This window comes from Struthio camelus, chromosome 21 (assembly GCF_040807025.1).
Source record: "Struthio camelus isolate bStrCam1 chromosome 21, bStrCam1.hap1, whole genome shotgun sequence".
NCBI lineage: Eukaryota > Metazoa > Chordata > Aves > Struthioniformes > Struthionidae > Struthio > Struthio camelus.
In genome coordinates, this window is record NC_090962.1 from 6,555,722 (window position 1) to 6,573,911 (window position 18,190).

Below are 18,190 nucleotides of genomic sequence, written 5' to 3' on the forward strand. Positions count from 1 at the left end.
ACTCCTATTTGGCTATTAAAAAAAGCAAATGCTACAATACGGGCTACACAAGCTGATTTCCCTAGGAGTCGCAATGCAGGCAGTTCTGCCATATCACAGTGAAAGCACAACCAGAGCAACTGATAGAGCAGCTGATGAGAATAAAAGCAAAAGCTACGTGAGCCCCTCCCAGGGATGGAAGCTGCTGTCATTGAGCCAAGTGAATTTAAATAACAGGAATCAATGTCCTCAGGCAGAACGGAGCTCGGAAAGTCAGCCCACCATGACACACATAAGCGGACAGCACAAACTCTGTTTTCAGACGAGCTCAAGATCAGAATTTTCAAGCGCTCGGCGCTCATATTCGATGCTCAGCTCCCAGAAGAGCTCAGCGCCCACGGAGCACCAGGTTTTCAGCCACTCTCAGCACTCAGCAGCTCCCATGCTGACGCTCTTGGACAGATTTTCAAGAGAACCCAGTGACTAGCACGCACCCAGCGTACTAAGCGGTCAAACATAAGGCCACGATCAAAAAAGTTCATTCCTTTTGAAAAGCTGTCCCTAAAGAGTAGTTGCGTGAAGAGAAAACTCACCAAAGGCATTAAGCACTTTCACTCACCTATAGCCAGAATGCCACCCTTCCTTTCATTTGCATCAGAGCTAGAGACCAGCTCAAATATGTGATGGTTCAGCTGATCATAAAATTTGGTAGATTCTTCTTGACTCATCTGCAAAATGAAAAAGTTCAAATCAACTTTCATCATTCTCCACGACCACAGACACCCCCAAAAAGACAACGCTTTCCAGGTCCCTTAAACACAAAGAAATTAAGTTAACCATACATTACAAACACAAAATGGTATAGCTCTTCTTTGTGCCCTAGACCTATCAGGTTGTATTTATTCTAGTGCTTGGCCATCACCGGAGTCCCCAACTCAGGCACCCTGCCCACATGCCAGGGCAAAGGTAAGCTCCAGTCTTTGCTGGACCTCCTCTCTAAGACAGTTTCCATATTCCAAAATCTCCACCCCCAAAGTACCCAGCCAATGCATTACACCCATGTGATAAACGTTCTCATTTGCAGGACTCACTTCGCGGAGCTCCATGGTGACATAGTGTTGCAAGTCCTTGGCAGCTTTTGCCCTTGTCTCTTCGCTGCGACTCTTCAAGCCATTGGCAAATTGCTGGAGAATGGACACAGTGCCTGACATGATGGCGGTGTGCTGGGGCTCGGCGCATCAAGTCCTGTAAGTACTTCAGAGAAAAATCTTTTTAATGCTTTCAGCTATTGCATACATCTGAAGTTCTTCCTTGACACTGCCCCTACTGACTGTCTCCAAAATACACATCCCAAAGCTTGAAAGGAAGTTGTTCTGAAAGAGTGTAAAAAATATAACTAACGACTAGTTTCCCTAGGCCCTACAACACTGTGATAAAACCACATCATCACATAACGTCATGACCCAGCTCCCTCGTTCCCTAGTTCCCCAAACATACCTCCAATAGGTCAGATTCCTAATCCTATGGGGATCTAACCCTAAGTTAAAGGGCATGCGACAGCTGAAAAGATACTAGGGTAGAACCAAGCTCTAGAATCACTCTATAAAAAGTAGGCAAAATAAGTAGCTCTGTCATTGTGTCGCTGCCGTATTTGACTCCTCCATGAACACCTTCGCCCAAGGACCTCCCCAAAAGCCTCGCTGGTCTAGCTACACAACCAAGACTCAGCACCCTGGGCCTGGTAAGCGTTACATCCTCCAGCACGTATTTATAAGGGGGAAGTCTACTGTCAGCAACGGCAATCACTGCAACAGGATGTTTACTATCGCAACGCACAACCAAACTTTCTTACGAGCACTTCTCCTTGGGGAAAGTTGTCTTTCCCCTGAAGTCCTGAACCCCCCTGGATCCTCAGGCTGTATAAACCCAAGCTGCGCGCTTGCACCCAGCAGGGCCGGGGAGCGACACCTGAGCGCCTTCTACCCCGCGCACCGCCGCAGAGCCCCACCGAGGTCACAGAAACGGCGGGGCGGCCCCGGCCCCCTCAGGCCGCCGCCAGGGCTGAGCCGGGCGGCGGGAGCGCCGTGAGGCGGCAGCGGGAGCGCCGCGAGGCGGCGCCGGGGCCCCGCCGCCGGGATGCCGGTGAGGTGAGGTGGGGTGGGGTGGGGCGGGCCAGGCCGGGGTCTCCCGCCGGCGAGGCCGCGGCCGGCCTGGAGGCCGGTGCCGCTGACGGGGCGCGAGGCGCCGGCCCGGTGAGCGGCGAGGTGGGGGAAAGGGGGGGGGGTTATTCCCGCCGGAGGGACGGGGAGGCTCCGGGAGCCGCACTCACCGCCTCCGCCCCAACCGCCACCGGCTCCCCCGCTCCGGGCCCCTGCGCCCTCCCCTCCCCCCGCGCCTGCCGGGCCGGCCAGCCGCCGCCCGCCAATAGGCGCGCCGAAAGACTTTGACGGGCACGGCTTTCGGCCAGTAGAAAAAGAGAAGGGAAGGCGCCCTCCCGGCCCCGCCCCTTCTCCCGAGAACCGCTAGGAGCGACTGTGGCGGCTCGACCAATCATCAAGCCAGCTGGGAGTAACTGACAGTACGGAGTGACCAATGGGAGGGCCAGGAATGCTCGATTGGTGAAAAGTCGGGCTAGGCCTGCCCTCCGGACTCCCACCGGCTTCCGCCCCTCCGTAAAGCGTGTGCGCTTTCTGCGCATGCGGAGGGAGGGGAGCGGGGCTGCGCCCGGTGTGCGGCACTGAAATGTGTCCGGCTTCGCATGACAGCGCCAAGGGCAGCGGGGCGGGGGGAAGGCGGCGGCGGCGGCGGCGGCGGAGCCGTGCTCCGTTACCGTAATGGCACCGTGTAGCAGCGCCGGCGTGTTTGTCGTCCCATGTGCTTCGAAGTGACCACTAGCAGCCGTGCGTAACAACGCGGGGCGTTTAACGTTTACACCGGGGCGGGAAGTACTTACGGGCCGTTAAGGAGCTGCGTGGGCCTCCCCCCGTCTCCTCCCCAGCCCGGCGCTGCGGCGGAACCCTCAGCGCGGCGCCGCTGCGGCGGGGAAGGGGAGGAGGGGGGGCTCAGGGGGCAGCGGCCGTTGCGACCGTTGTGGCGCAGGCGCGCGGGGCGGCGGCGGCGGTTGGGGCGCGCGCGGCGGCGGCGGTTGGGGCGCGCGGCGGCGGCGGCCGTTGAGGCGCGCGCGCAGCGCCCTGTCAGAGCGGGTGAGGGCGGCGCGCGCGGCCCCTCAGGCGCTGCCCGCCCGGCATGGCGGCGGCCGTGGCGCTGCTCCGCGGGGCCCGCGGCCGTTGGGGCCCCGGGGCCGGGCGGCGAGGCTGACGCGCGGCCCTTCTCCTTCCCAGGTGCTGCTGCTGTGAGGCGGTGTGGCCGGGACCGCGGGCAGAGCATGGGGTCGGGAGAGCTGATGCAGAAGATCAGCATTGGCGCAGAGAGCCCCCGGGGCGGCGAGAGGAGCGACTTCGTCTCCGGGCTGGCTGTGCCGGAGAGGGGCCCCCCCGGCTCCTGGAGGCAGAAATGTGCAGCCTACGTGCTGGCCCTCAGGCCTTGGAGCTTCAGTGCCTCCCTCACCCCGGTGGCGCTCGGCAGCGCCCTGGCGTACCGGGCCCAAGGAGCACTAGATCCAGGGCTACTGGTGGGAAGCGCTGTGACTGTCCTCGCTGTGCATGGAGCAGGCAACCTGGTGAATACTTACTATGACTTCTCCAAAGGCATTGATCACAAGAAGAGTGATGACAGGACTTTGGTGGACCAGATTTTAGAACCTCAGGATGTAGTCCGGTTTGGAGTCTTCCTTTACACTGTGGGCTGTATCTGTGCTGCTGGGCTCTACTGTGTCTCTACACTCAAGCTGGAGCACCTGGCCTTGATTTACTTCGGGGGACTTTCCAGCTCCTTCCTTTATACTGGAGGTAAGCGTTATATCCCATTCCCTGTGATTCTGATGCGGACGTGGGAGAGTTTACTGACTTATCTAAGGGCTTCTGGAAGCTCCAAGTGATCTGGTTAACTATTGTACAGCTATTTGGTGACACTTCCTAGAGTACTGATACTTAGACTGGTATTCTTTGTCACTGGTTGTTTTGGGAAGGCATAGGAGTAGATGCACTCAGTTCTTCAGCTGGCAAGTGCTATTGAGACATTATTGCATATATGACTTTAGGTGCTTTTCAAAACTTGCTGAAACGTTGGATGATGTGTATCTGGTGTCCCTTGACTGTATAGCTCACTGCATATATTCTTTTTTATGGGTAGAATTACATTATGCATTGTGTTGGAATATGTTGTTATTCTTCAGAAGGAGTTTCACTGGGACTGTAGAATAGTTTTTGTATTTGTTTTTACTAAGGAGAGAATTTTTTTTTGCATAGAAGAGGATGTTTTGATGTCTTCCTGGGTTGGGTAAATACAAACATAAAATATTTTGCTTAGGAAAACAGGAGCAAACTTTTAACTGTCGCATGAGTTTACTTGAAAGAGCCTTGTCAGTTTTGTGTTTTGTTCTGAGCGTTTTATCTGTTTCTTCAGGGTCAGATCTAGTATGTCTGATCACTGTAGAGAGTGCCTTATTTCTATTGATTTCTGTGGAAATAGGGTATTTCTTGGTGTGAAGAAGGGTATTAGAACCCGGCCCTTAATTTTGTCGAGTGGTTTGGCTGGAGAAATTCAGAAGCTGCTTTTCTTTTATTACCTTTAGAAAAGAAAAAAAGAGAGAACGTTTGTCAGCTTTAGGTATGTACCTGTTGTTTTTTTACAATGCTTCTGTGGGAACAGCTGATCTGTTATAAAAAAAATCCATTCTCCTCTGTAGTTTGAGTCGTTTGATGACACTTCATTTTATTCTTGTGTCTTGCCACAGGAATTGGATTTAAATATGTTGCACTTGGAGACGTGGTGATCCTGATCACCTTTGGGCCCCTGGCTGTCATGTTTGCCCATGCTGTGCAGGTTGGTTATCTGTCTGTCTCACCGCTGCTCTACGCTATCCCACTAGCTCTCAGTACCGAGGCCATCCTGCACAGCAACAACACGCGAGACATGGAGTCTGACCAACAGGCGGGTATTGTCACCCTGGCTATCCTCATCGGCCCTGCCTTCTCCTACATTCTCTACACCGTGCTGCTCTTCTTGCCCTACCTGATTTTCTGTGTGTTGGCCACACGCTACACCATCAGCATGGCCTTGCCTCTTCTCACCATCCCAATGGCATTTTCACTGGAGAGGCAGTTTCGGAGTCAGAGCTTCAACAAAATTCCTCAGCGGACAGCCAAACTCAATCTCCTCTTGGGGCTCTTCTATGTTTGTGGTATTACCCTAGCACCAGCCGGGGCTCTCCCCAAACTGTAACAGGAGCTGTAGAGTCAGGCCTCACAACTCAGTATTAACACCAATTAACAGTGGTCGATGTGGGTGGATGACCTGTTACGGACAGTAGGAAGAATGGAGAGACCTTCTTGAGCTCATGATTGTATGTGAATTTTATAATTTCTGGTCTCAGTTAGCTTGCACGACAGATTTCTGAAAAGTGCTTTGTCAGTCCTTTGGAAGGGATGACCTGCGCTGCGTTGCTTCAGGAGGAACAATGCAACTTGAGAACAAGGAAACGTTTAAAGAACCTTGTGCTTCTGCCACTGAATTCTGAGGGGCTTTCACCGTTAAGTTAACGGAAATAAGCCTGAGCCTCAAATATAAACTCTCCTTTCCATTTACAAGCACAAGGATTGCTCTTATGACTCCTTTACCGCGGTCAAGGGCTTCCAGTGTCTCCTGCGCGGTAAACACAAAGCACTGCCAAATGTTTAGTGTCACAACAATGCAGGCGCTCTCGCTTCGCTCCCTTGTGACCATAGTTCATCTTCATCTGTTGTATGTTTTAATCTTTTTTGTTTTTCTTTTCCTAGCCGAACTTTGAACTTATGTTTCCCAGCCCCTGGAAGACACCAGATACACAAGCATTCGCTGTTGCCTCTGCTTGTTCCTTATAGTCAATGTGTTTCTGTGGTATGCTGATGCTAAAATGGAGCACGACTGGCCCACCGCATAAGCTTTAAGACAAAAACCAGTAAACTTTATCCCTCTAAGAAAGTTGAAGTCATAAATGCAAATTATGCAACTGAAAAGCCCTCAACACCTAGGAAAACCAGTGGCTTTCATTTCTGCATTTGCTTAGGATTTACTCTCTGAAATGACAGTCTTGGAGTTGAGGGGATCTGACAGACAGGGTGACAGAATTCTCTGGCTGGATACAGATAAATGGATGTATTCTTAGTTGGAAAAACTGGTTTTTCCAGTTGTCATTCTCTCTTTTTATTTAGAGGCCCAGAGTATTATAGCTGAACGTCGTTTTTTAAGAGGCCCTGTAAGAAGCCTTGGTGGCAACAAAGGAAAAAGATACAAGATTAGAAGGAAGAAATCAGGATTCTTGCATTGGCTCGGCCCAAAAATTGGGACTGGGAAAGGGATGGAAATATTTTTGCTAACATGTTCTTTTTCTAATGGAGTAGAGGGTTTGCATGACTGAAAACACATTTATGTGATAAGTTAGCTGTGAAGTGGGGTTCCCCACCTCTTTCCACCTCTACACCTTATGATTTTAATTTTCTTCTGCAGGTTTTGCCACTTGATTCACATGGCCTTTTGGGGAATGGGTAATTTCAGTCAATATGTAGCTGTGTGAAAAACAGACCATACCAAACTCAGCTGGGAAATACCAGTGATTTTCAGTGGAGCCATAACCTAGGATGAGTTTGGTCCGTTCCGTGTTTCCTGGTAGCACCTGAACTCTCTTCTTGGTTGAAGAAAAAGTATTGGTTTCTTATACGTGAGGTTTTGGTGAAATGTTTATTCACAGAAGTTGTGAAAAGGTTGACTGGAATCGATACAGCTGTTGGACGGGAGCTGCTGGTGCCTGGAGCACAACCTTGCTTTTGAATCAAACGAGAGTAGGCTTTTAAAGGTGAGCAATAAACTACCAACACAAGCTTAGCATTATCCTGCATCTGTCCTAGGTAAATTATGCCCTTGTGGTGTTCATCTGAAAATGCTGGGTGTTACATTAGTGGAGCGTACTGACAGCGGTAAAGCTGAGTGGATACGAGGTTAGTTCAAGTGACTGTTTTTATGGCTTCCTGTTACCCGGCTGTTGGTCTGTTGCTTCACAGCTGAGTTGTAGTTAACTATAAGGATTCTCTCCAGGCAGATTTTGCAAGCCCCAGGTTCACCTTTTATTAAAATTGGGCAGATGATCTCTAATCTGACTAGGCACAAGCCAAAAGGCAACTGGGTGCTGCTTTCTACAGCTAAAGATTTGTATAGGTTAGGAACAGGATGAGAAGATGCTGAAGTTCAGCTCAGCCAAATGGAGGGAGATAGCCAGAAGCTTTTGGAAGCAGCTTTCAAGACAGTTGTGTACAACCCAGTGTCTACTGTTACTTCATTGCGGACCTAAAGAAGAGTCTAGCTTAGAAACCCACTTAACTTTTCTGCGAAGCAAAAGACATGGCTTGAGTTGGTTAATCTGTTAATCTTACCCTTTTGGATAGGTGGTTTTATTAGGTTAAGCCTAGCATGGCTTTGTTGCTATCCTTCTTAGCAGCTGAGTGTTTTGTTTTGTGATAGCTTGCTCTTTTATGCTATCTGTTTAAAAGAATGTAGTTACCCCTTTCTATTCCTTTTCCATACAGTGGAGTACTCGAGCTAAATTCCTTGAAGTAACTACAACACGGCTCATATGTTTGATAACTGCAATTCTTGTACTGGTGGAGAGAAAAATCTAGGAAAAGGTCATTGATGGGGTGGCATATGTAACTCTAGTTGTAGCTAAGCTACGATTTGCCAGTAGAGAAAAGCCCCCTGTGCAGGATGCCTGCTTAGTGCTGGGAAGGACGAGCATTTTTTGTTACAGAGATGAAACAAGAGTCTTGTATACTTGTATGTGTTCGTAGAACACTTGTCTGGGTGGGAGGGTTTCAATGCAGTATAATACTAGGAATGGGATGAAAATCCATCTAAAATGCTTTTGATTCCCTGGCTGTAAAAAAGACAAAGATCATTTCAGGCTTTTAAGGATATTGATAATAAATAACACTGTTTCTTCACCGGGGCTTTGAGGAAGTTGCTCAACTTCTCTGGGTCTCAGAAAACAGAGCTAATTTTTGCCTACCTCACAGGGATGCTGAGCCGACATCATTTTTGAGAAGAGCTTTGACAGTAAAATGTGCTTTATCTCTGTATTTTTTTCAAAGGCATGTTAGTATTAGAAAACCCTTAGGTATAAACTGACCTAACAGATGATTTTTAACCAATATAGGTAGACCAAAATAACCTCAGCACAGACACTGGGTGGAAAGAGAGGTGTCTTTCTTGGTCTGTTTTGCAATGAGGATGCTGGGTCTCTTTTCCTCCCCCTCTCATCCCTGTCCCATGCTTTTTCCCCCAAATATAAACTTTTCAAGCTTCTTTCAGGTCTTTCTTGATGAGCTGTGTGCAGTGTGATGGGTCTACATAGGTAGATGAACAGATTTGTAGTCCACCTGTTCCTGTGTCCTAAAACATCTCCTGGCCTTTCTTCTTATCTAGAGAAAAAAAATCTATTAATAAAGTGTCTGAATGTTAATCTGTTAAATATGCTGTGTTTAATTATTTTAAATCGCTCTGGATTGTATTTCTACACGTTATTAGAGTATCCTTCTGGAAGGAGGATGGTTTTGGTCTGCAGTGTTTATGGTATAGGTGCATGAAAGCTCATACTTCTCTTTGAAAGAGGCTTTCTTTGAAGCACATAGGCCTGTCCTTCCATATCATGGGATTAAAAAAAAAATTCAGTAGCGGTGATCATCTCATACTAATGGCAGACTTCAGCATTGTTCCAGTGTTTTCATCAATGAGCAGAATTTCCTTTGATGCGGTTTTCTGTGCCACGCACTGTTCAGCATTTGTAATGAGATTTCCGCTGAACTTTTAATCTTTTTAATAAAGATGGACTTTCTCATCATCACCTGTGTGGTCTGCCATTCTTCTAGTGCCATGGTTTCTGCTCTTGACTCACTTGCAGTGATTTTATTTGCTCCATAGGACTGTGGCAGTGTGACACCTCTCTTTTGTGTGTTATAAATCAGCCTAAACCATGATTTGAAATTTTCCGGCCTTGGTCACTGGTGCAGTGTGCCACATGGGTTCATGCAAAATTAGCCTGAGGAGTCCTTGAAGTCTTATTTGTCCTACTTGCTTTCTGGCTGTCTTCGTACAGGATTAAAGTAGTTTGAACAGTCCAGGCAAAATCCTCTTGGCTGTGTCGCCATCTGTTTTCTGTGGTGCATACAGCTGAAAAGAGAGATACAAAGACGACTTGATGTGAGAGGGATTTATGAAACATAGTGATTTCAGTTTTTGCTTTGGTGCATTCTAGCTTAAACCCTCTCTGAGGCAGAAAGGAGAACATTCCTGCCATAGAGTTTAGTTATTATAAACCCTTGTGAGGCTAATGTTTATACCTGCAACACTGTCTTACTATCTTTAGCTGTTCTGAAGTGATTTCCTGTTGGAGTTTACCGGACATCAGTAACTTCCTCAGGAGTTTAAAAGGTGAGGTGACAGTCCTTTATTTTTTGCAGGATGCGGCATGAAACAATGCTGAGTTTGGAATCAAGTCCGAGTCCTTAGCTTGTTTTGCTGACATGGTTTGTAAATGTAAGCAAATGACAATCTTTTCTTTCTTGATTTCACTGCTTTTAGATCTAAACATGCTTACTTGTGTCTTGCTGCCTTCCATGTGGGCTTTGGAGGGCTTGTGTCTGTAGAAAAGCTACGTGAAGGCATAGGAAACCTAAATTTCAGCTTTATCATACCTTCTTTGTCTCAGGAGGATGATAGATGTCTTGAAACACTCTACAGATCCTGTGTAGATGTGTTGTAGGCATCTTTCCTACGTGGGACTGTAAGATGACGTATGGTAGGGTAGAGATGGCTTTCTTGCACTTTTTATTCCTTTGGGTACTCCTTCTGTTTTTGCACTTTGAGCCCAGGAAAGCCCCATCAAGTTGCATAAACTCAAGTTCCACCCACTTCAGTGTTTTAGTCAAGGTGTAACTGAAACCATTTATGCCTTCCGAAAGTCCATTTTCAAGTCAGTGATGACCCCTGTGCAAAGACTGTTTTCACTCTAGCAGGGTGTCCTCTTCAGCCTATCCTGGGGCCTGTGATTCAGTCCTGTCTGGAAAGAAATGTTATTTCCTTGGGAGACATTACACAAAAGGCTATTCTTTGCAAACTGCATTTTCATTTAACAGGCTGCTGGCTTCATAGCCCCTCCTCCACCTCCCTGTTTATTTCAGTGTGATATCCTTGAAATAAGACTAATCTACTCTGCGATAAAGAGCTGTCAGGCTAACTTTGTCACAAGAGGCGGCTTGTCATCTTTCTAATGAGGAACTCTTTATTCTTAAGGCAGGTAGGACACGTTGCCTTCTGCTGATACTCAAAGAAGTCTCAGAATCACAGTAGTTCCTTCCTTTCTCCTGCTCTGTTTTGACTCACACTTCCAACCTTTTAAACTTGGAACAAAATATGTGCTGCTCTGCTTAGGATTAGCTGTACCCATAGCTGTGGCCTGAGGTAGCTGCTTTGGAAAGAGGTAATTTTGTCCTGACTTAGATTTGCCTGCACACAGGTATGTGCTGCAAATTGTGATTCAGAGATGACTTATTCCACTAGCTTCAGCTAACTTCAGCTAAACTGGAGAAAACAGCAGTTTAGCTAAAGTTGCATTCACCGATTTAAACTTGATTTTTGAAAAAGATTGTATGTAAATGTACCTATAAATGTAGACAAACACTTTTACGAAATTGTATGTCTCAGCACCTTTCCTTTCATTTTCATCAGCTTTCGTGCTTCTCAGTGTAATGCCCTTTGTACAATCATTTTTGTATGAGTGTAAGGTTAATGGTGAAGGGGAAAACAGTAAAATTACTTGAGGAGGATTGCATGACCTCTTAAAAACAATATCCAACTGGCCAAAACTAACTTGGGAAATGGACAGCAAATTTGGATCATGCTGTTGAAGTAAGGGTGTGTACAGATTCCTGTTAAATTGTATATAGAAATGGGGCAGGTGCACTGTGAGAGCTTCAGAAGGTGAGCTAATTAGCTGAGTTCAGGGTAGAATGAAAACTTTAATTCTAAAGCTCTTTCATCTCAACATTGGAACATCGTGTCCTGTTAGAAAAGCTGAGGCAAATACATGTTTATCAGACAGCTAGGTATGGGAAATATTTTTCAGCACTTCCAAGATAAATATTTCAAGATAGGCCCCATGTCATAGCGTCTGGAGACGATTTTAGAGGGTAAAATGCAAAATAGCACCGCAAACAGATATAGGTGGGCTGAACTCAGAGAACTCCTTCCAAAGAAATATGATAAAGCTCTTTGAATCTGCAGAAACTACAGATCTGCGGAACTTTGCTGAGCATCCTTTAACAAGATGACGTATTGGGTCTTCTGTTGCTCCTATAGTTGTTCTGTGCTTGCTCTTAAGACACACTCTAATGCCCTGTGCTGGTAGCAGGCAGAGAGAGCCAGAAAATGACTTCATGGCTCAGACTTTGTTCTCCTTTCTGTTATATAGTGTGTAGTCTTTTTGTGGTGCTATCAGTTTGGCCTCCTTATCAAAATTGGCCCAAGACGGTGTTTTTTTTCCTGTGATTCGTAGTTTTTAGAGTCTGTGCTGTGCTTCTAGAGCGTTTGGAAAAAAAAAAAACACACACACACAAAAACCACCACCCCCCAACCCAACAATTGAAGAGCGAGTTTACTATTAGTCAGCTTAAATTCATTTTAAAGAGTCTGGACCTCTCGTAGAAAAAGTTTAGGGATTTGCAAATTGTGCAAGGTTGAAAACCTTTTTGTCCAGTTCCTGTCTAGGTGGATACTGTGTTCTGGTTGTCTGCAGATGGCAGCATTGCTCTTCCATCGGTGCTGTGGCGCCCTGTGGTACCTGTGCCCTAGGTGGAGAGGTGCTCCACCATGTTCCCAGGCCAGCAACAGGGGCCACAGCACAGGGCTAGGGTTGTCCTGGTAGCTTCAGTCTTGTTCCCCAGATTTTCCTGAATGGCGTTCTTCCGATCACCTTTCACAGCGCTTCCAAAAGGCAGCAGAGATAGGAACAGTTAAAGAAGCTGATCTCCCTAGCTGAACAGAACTGGTTCTGTTCAATATAGTAATAACTGTAGCTTCTGGTAGGGATTAAACATGCTAGCTTACTGCTGTTTCAAGTGGCATTACTTGAGATGGCATTCTGAATGTGTCTGCTAACCTGTTTCCTTCCTTAAGATCTAATATCTTTGCAGTTTGGGCAGGGGTGAGAACGCTCTGTAGGTCAGATTCACATGACGTTTCGGAGACTTCTCTCTTGGCTAATAGTGGTAAAAATACCTCTGATTGACAAGTCATAATTACATTAGTTTAATGAAGAAAACTGCTGGTTCTGGGGTGCTGAACCCACCCTCTCTCCTAGTGTTTGTTCAGAATCTTTTTGGAGGAAGGGAGTTCATACAGTTTAACAGGACATTACCAGTTAAGTAGAATGAAGCTGTCTTAATCTTAATAGCTGGCAGACAAGGGCAAGCTAGTTCTTTTCCAGTAGAATTGTGTTAAATGCAGGCTATGCCTCGCTATTATATGAAGGGAGCAAATCAGTCTAAAAACCCTGATTCCTCAGAAAAGTGGTGGAACAGTGTGATATTGCTGCTCCTCTGCTGTTCTATGAGGTCAATTCAGAATCCTAGGCACATGTTTTATTATGAGTTGCAAAATGTTTTATGCAACAACAGACTGTATCGTTATCAGAGGAAGATGGAAGGGTGTCTTCTTGGATCTGTTGTTTTAGGGGCTGTGCAGGCTCAGGGCACTGCATTGGTCAGGGTTTCCTTTCGTATTCAGGAGGATTTATTTACAGGCATGAGGACTAGATGTTTCTCTGTGTTTTTTCTACAGCCAGTAGATCAAAAATCTGCAGGACAATGGAAGAAGGAAACTTTTCCAATATGTACTTAAACTATTTCATTTTTGTTTCTAGTAGAATTCATGTTAGCTATGTTTGCAACATTTTTTAGCGTAGTCTGGTCATATTGCAATGGGTTTTCTCTGGTATAAGCAAGCTCTGAAGGTAAATGGCTGCAGATGAATTTCTGATGTGGAGATTATGTTTTGACAAATACTTCTGGCCCGGGCGGATAATGGCTGAAACAGGCATTTGAAGAAAGCCATTTAGCTATATCTTACATTTTTAAAGCCTTTGCTGATGGGTTAATAAGCTTATTCTGGTGAGATGCTTAGGGCTAAGCTTTCAAAACAGCGTGGGCAAGCTGTGCATCACGGATAACATGCAAATATCTTTGGTGTGGGGAAAAAGTGCAGTGTCTGCATACTGCATAGACACTGTGAAATGTGTTTCTGTTCAGGCAATTGCTTTTAACGGTCACATCTTGAAGCACTGTTGGAAAATCTTAATAATTCTACCGAGCTTTTAGGAGCTTGGACTATATTCTGCCCATTTCTTGGTTGAGTAAACTGAGCCACTGCTACTTAACCAAGGTCATGCTCCTTGGAGAAGAGTACGTAAGAGTTCTAGTCTGTTACGTTAATAACTAGGCCCTTCCCCTCAAATATTAGCTTGTTTTTTAGAGAGCTAGTAGATTATTTATAATTAAATCACCTTTGGTTGCTTTATATTTGGAGTTTTGCTCCTGCTGAGTTACATATTTAAGGAAGGAAATGCTGCTCTGGCTTTTTAAAGTTATTTTTCATTTTAAGGTGGAGTTAAATATCTAGCCAAGTTAAAATCTACAGCTCCCAGAACTGCTAAAAAATTCATAAGGCTTAATAAAACTCTGGCATGGCTGGCTTATTCAATCTGGTACATCTAAAGGAAACATAGGGCCCAGCACCACATAGAATAATGCCCATATTTTGCTCTTGGAAATAAGTCTTTTGCTCTTGTGTGCAACTCAAGAGTCAGGCCCAAAGTGAACGTGTTTATTAGGCTTTCTTTTACACCTTCTGATGATAACTCAATACCGTCAGTGCTTATCCTTTCTATATAGTTACCCTGTAGATCACGGAATGGTCCATGTTCTAATCCAGATGTTTCAGTGACTTGTCTAGATTTGTCTGAATGAGAAGTATTTGAAGGACATAGTTCAGCAGTCCGTTACAGTCAGCTGAAAGGGTACCTTCTCACTAAGAAGTAGTGAATAAGCTGCTGCTTATTCACCTTGCTGGAGCAAGGGTGAGGCTCACTTCAACATTCAAATCTCATTGAACTGCAAGCAAGCATGTGTTAGCAAGTAAGTGTATTTATTCCCTTGGAAGCAAACCTGTGCTTGGGCATAGGCATCTCTCCAATCAACCTTCACTTGAAGGTTTCATACTGGAGTTTACAACATCTGCAAATGAAGACCCAATTTTTTTTTACTTTTTAAAAAAACAGAACCAATCCAAACAAACCTGTAACCCCTGGCTGTCCTCTGCTGATTTCTTGTCAGGCTGCCAAGGCCAGAGTGATTTGAAGAATTAAAAATCCATTGTGCTGCTTTCTCATGAAAACAGCAAAGAGGAGAGTCTGCTCGTTAATCAGATGGCTCTGTCAATAAAGAATCAAGATGAACTTGCTGGCAGAGTGATATGTCACGTAGGCAGTTTATCAAGGAGCGTGAGAGCAGTGAAAACCTAACAAAAACACAAGAGTCCTTTCTAGACTTAATAATTTGAAAGGACCTGCTGTGTTGCTCTACAAGCTTGAATGTGATGAGAGCCTAAGGACTGCCTCCTGCAGTCTACCTCTTAGCTGGTGCCATTCAGAAATCTTGTCCTAGGCCAGACTAGCACCGGGCAGCTCTGCTTTTTTGGCAATGAATTTAAGTGCTAATTTAGGTGGGAGATCCTGGTACCTGCTCTTTGTCCTTGCTCCGTTTTGGCAAAGCTGATTCAGTCTTTATCCAAGGGAAGGTTAGAAAGTTGATCATCTGCTCCTAGAATGGATCCTGGATTATAGAGAAAGGGGTTTGTGCAACAGGCAAAACACTCCTGAAAGTCCCACTGCACTCGGGCTTGCTGCGCAGGTGCTTCTCAACAAAGCAATAATCTTGCCACATGCTTGCCTGAGAACCTCCCTGCTCCTGTCAAATGCTTTGATTGTTAATGCTGGGAAATCATCAGGTAGATTAGGCCATAAACAATTGCAATGGACGTTTCTCATGGAAATAAGGCTAATTTAAGAGAACTGTGTTTGTCTATCCATCCCCTCCTAATAGCTTTAGTGCCATTGACAATTTTAAGAAGATTTGATAGAGGTAAAGCAATCTCAGAAATACTAAGTTACTTCAAATTTTGTGAAAGTGCATAGCTTTGCTGAACAGAGGGACTGTAATTATTCGCCATTATTAAATGAAAGGCTGAGGTAGGCTCAGCCCCTAGCAGACATCAGAGAATCTGTACAGGACCTCACTTTTGAGACACAAACGTGTAGAAAACTTCACTGCTTCCAGTGCTCACAGGTGCACTTGACTTAACGGAGTAAGGATCCAAAACTGACTAGTACAGAGAGAATATTTTCATGAGACTGAAAAAAATCAATGAAAGCAGTTTGTTTAACTTCAGATCTTCCCTTGCAGCCTGAAGTATCTGATACCGCTACATGTTCCAAGTTCCTAAGAACATGGAACGAAAAGAGATCATTTTTTCTTTCCTCTTAGCTTACATAAATCACTTACTCAAAACTACAAAGAAGTCTGTATTTTTCTTTCTGCAGGTCCTTGCTAGTTAACAACAGGCCTTATTTTCTGCATGTAGTGAAAAACAGAAGAGATAGATGGTAATTATATCAGTTAATCCCAATAGGACTGGTTGCCAGCTTCATTTAGAGAAGCGGAGATTTGCTGTTTAATTGGTGAAAGAGCCAGCTTCCAGTGTTGGAAGTGATGGGTGTCAGGCATAGACCCCTGGGCAAAATAGGCATCACATTTGTCTGTTCATTTAATAGGTTGACAAGTCTAAGATGTCTGCAGAACCAGAGCTCAATCCTCCTGTCGCATGTGGCATATTCGGCCTTCTGGTGATCCACCTTTTTTGAGGAAAGCTAGTGCTAGATCAGTGCCCAGTGCATTGGCTGGGAAATGATGAATAGCCCAGCAATTTTAACAAAGGAGGCTAGAGTTTCTTTTCCTCTTATTCTTTTAGGTTAAGATGGAAAGTTCTTTTAGACAGTGGTTTAATTTGTACTGGGAACAGTGCCTTGTTGTTGATTTTGCACAAAGGATAAATAAGATGCATATTTTTCAGGAGTTCCAGTAACCTAAAAAAGAAGGCCTGCTCTCTGAATGAGCTGACTTAGTAGCGGCAAGGGGATAAACTGAATGCTTGTTCTAAGGGGCAAATGCAGCCAGTTTGCATCCGATGTAGCTTCTGTTTGCAAATAAGGCTGTGAAGCGCTGTGAGAAGCAAGCAGTTTCTCAAACTTTGACCTGGAGGAAAGAGGGTCTAATAAACCATCTTCCCCATCTTGTTAGCCATTGTCCCAAGGGTTAATTAAGAGACTTCAGATAGATTAAAAATTACCCTCTCTACGGCACTAGGTCACTGTATGCCACAGCTGAGTCGTGTTTTAGCCTGTGGGGGATAGCTCTACTGTTATATAAACCTTAGCTCCAGTCAATATAAATAAAGTAGAACCTGGGAATAATGTGCTATAGATTCATGTGCTTTTTTATGTTCTGGAGTTCAATAAAGTCTTAAGAGAACATTTGTCGCTGTGCCATACCATTCTTCATCTGGTCTTTCTTCTTCCTTAAATTAGTTCTTAAGTAAAAAGTTAATTAGCTACCAAAAGTACAAAGCTTCTTTCCCAGTGGTGTGCTGTAGGCTTTCTATAAAGTTCCTCTCTGCATGAATCCCTCACAGTATTCCTGCTCCTTTAGACCTCTGCAGTTGAGGGTTCAGGGAAAAGGTGGAACAACATTTGCATATGAGAGGAGAAGATGAAGGGGAAAGATCAAGAAGGGAGCTGGAGAGGACAGTTATATATTACTGATCTTCAGTGGCTGAAATCCTGTTTTCTTTGTGTCAGAAGATTTATTCCAGTTTCTTTTTTCTTTTTTCCAGTAGCTCACAAAACAGGCTGTTCTGCAAGCAATAAGGGGTCAGCATGGAATATTGAGCTTCCCTGCCTCTGTTCTCTCTTCAGCAGTGATAGCCTGAATTCTAAAATCCGTATCCCAACTCACCTAGTTTTCAAGGTCATTGGATCCTAGGATTTTAATTTCTTCACATACAAGAGGAAGGATGAGCTGGGGAAGCTCAACCTAAACTATGCCAGGCTCTGTAATGGTTCCGTCAGTATCCCTACATGAGAAGTGGCTAAATGCCAGTCCTGCTGTTCTAAAGAAAAAAATTATTCTTTATAGGAGGGAATTTTAGCTTTTTTATACAGTGCTGCTTCATCTAGAAATATGCAGTGTTTTCTCAAAGATGGTGGTGTGACTCATATGACTGAAAAGCCTGGAATGTGGAGCAGGGAGGTGACTTGCCCTTGTGGGTGAACTTTGCATTTACTTTCTGAAACTGCAAATCCACTGTGTTTGTCTACTAGTCTGCTCAGTGTCTTCTTCAGAACTATGTCCTGGGAAACCACTGAAGAGGAAATTAGCCTACTCCCAGTTTCCGTTACCAAAAAATGAAGTAGCTTACTGTGAAGAACTGAGAGCTGAAGAGCTCAGAGGTTGGCTGATCCTGATGTCCGCAGTTACTTATCTTTTCGGAGCAGTGTTGCACAGTCAGCAGCCCTCTATGAATTGGGAGGAGTCAGATATTCCATTTCCATTCATCCCCAAGGACTGCCAGCTGACAGACCTTGTGTTTTAGAGCTTCAGAGTCCCATAAAATGCTTAATATCCTTTCTTTCTTCCCCCACCCTGAAACCATTTATCCTGTCTTCTCTTTTCTCTACTCCCTTTCCTGAAACCTCAGATGGGGGGCTCTTGAGCCCATGGAGAGTTAACTTATCACTAGGTGTTTAAGGAAAGCATCTAAGTAATTTTGAGGCCCAGAATGCCTCCTGAGGATTGAGAGATAAAAAGAACAATATCAATCTCTAGCAACCTAATCCACAGGAGAAAAAACTGATTGTTTTCTAGAGATCTGTCTGCTTGTTTTCGTGGGCGAGAAC

At 45.2% G+C, this 18,190-nt stretch overlaps 2 protein-coding genes across 9 annotated transcripts in view; one reads left to right on the forward strand and one right to left on the reverse strand.

Annotated features, from left to right (window-relative positions):
• MTOR (mechanistic target of rapamycin kinase) overlaps positions 1–2,980 on the reverse strand; it is a 70,242-nt gene extending 67,262 nt beyond the window's left edge. For 4 of the 7 annotated variants that reach the window (XM_068915765.1, XM_068915764.1, XM_068915762.1 and 1 more), the window contains exons 1-3: positions 2,309–2,422; positions 1,071–1,233; positions 599–707 (exon numbers count right to left, since the gene is read on the reverse strand). In XM_068915765.1, coding sequence (XP_068771866.1) covers positions 599–707; positions 1,071–1,190 — 229 coding nt within the window. In that variant the 5' untranslated portion in view covers positions 1,191–1,233; positions 2,309–2,422. Of the gene's footprint in view, positions 1–598; positions 708–1,070; positions 1,234–2,308; positions 2,423–2,932 lie in introns of those variants that run through there. The other 3 variants (XM_068915763.1, XM_068915760.1, XM_068915761.1) reach the window with 3 other exon arrangements.
• On the forward strand, positions 2,663–8,968 carry UBIAD1 (UbiA prenyltransferase domain containing 1). Of its 2 annotated transcripts, none has more exons than XM_068915774.1 (3): positions 2,663–2,879; positions 3,321–3,887; positions 4,835–8,968. In XM_068915774.1, the coding sequence occupies exons 1-3, from the start codon at positions 2,852–2,854 to the stop codon at positions 5,320–5,322; spliced, it is 1,083 nt and encodes a 360-aa protein (XP_068771875.1). In that variant the 5' UTR covers positions 2,663–2,851; the 3' UTR covers positions 5,323–8,968. The 2 variants fall into 2 exon arrangements, with proteins under 2 accessions (XP_068771875.1, XP_068771876.1); XM_068915775.1 differs by lacking the exon at positions 2,663–2,879 and adding an exon at positions 3,063–3,182.
• Positions 8,969–18,190: the final 9,222 nt, after the last annotated feature.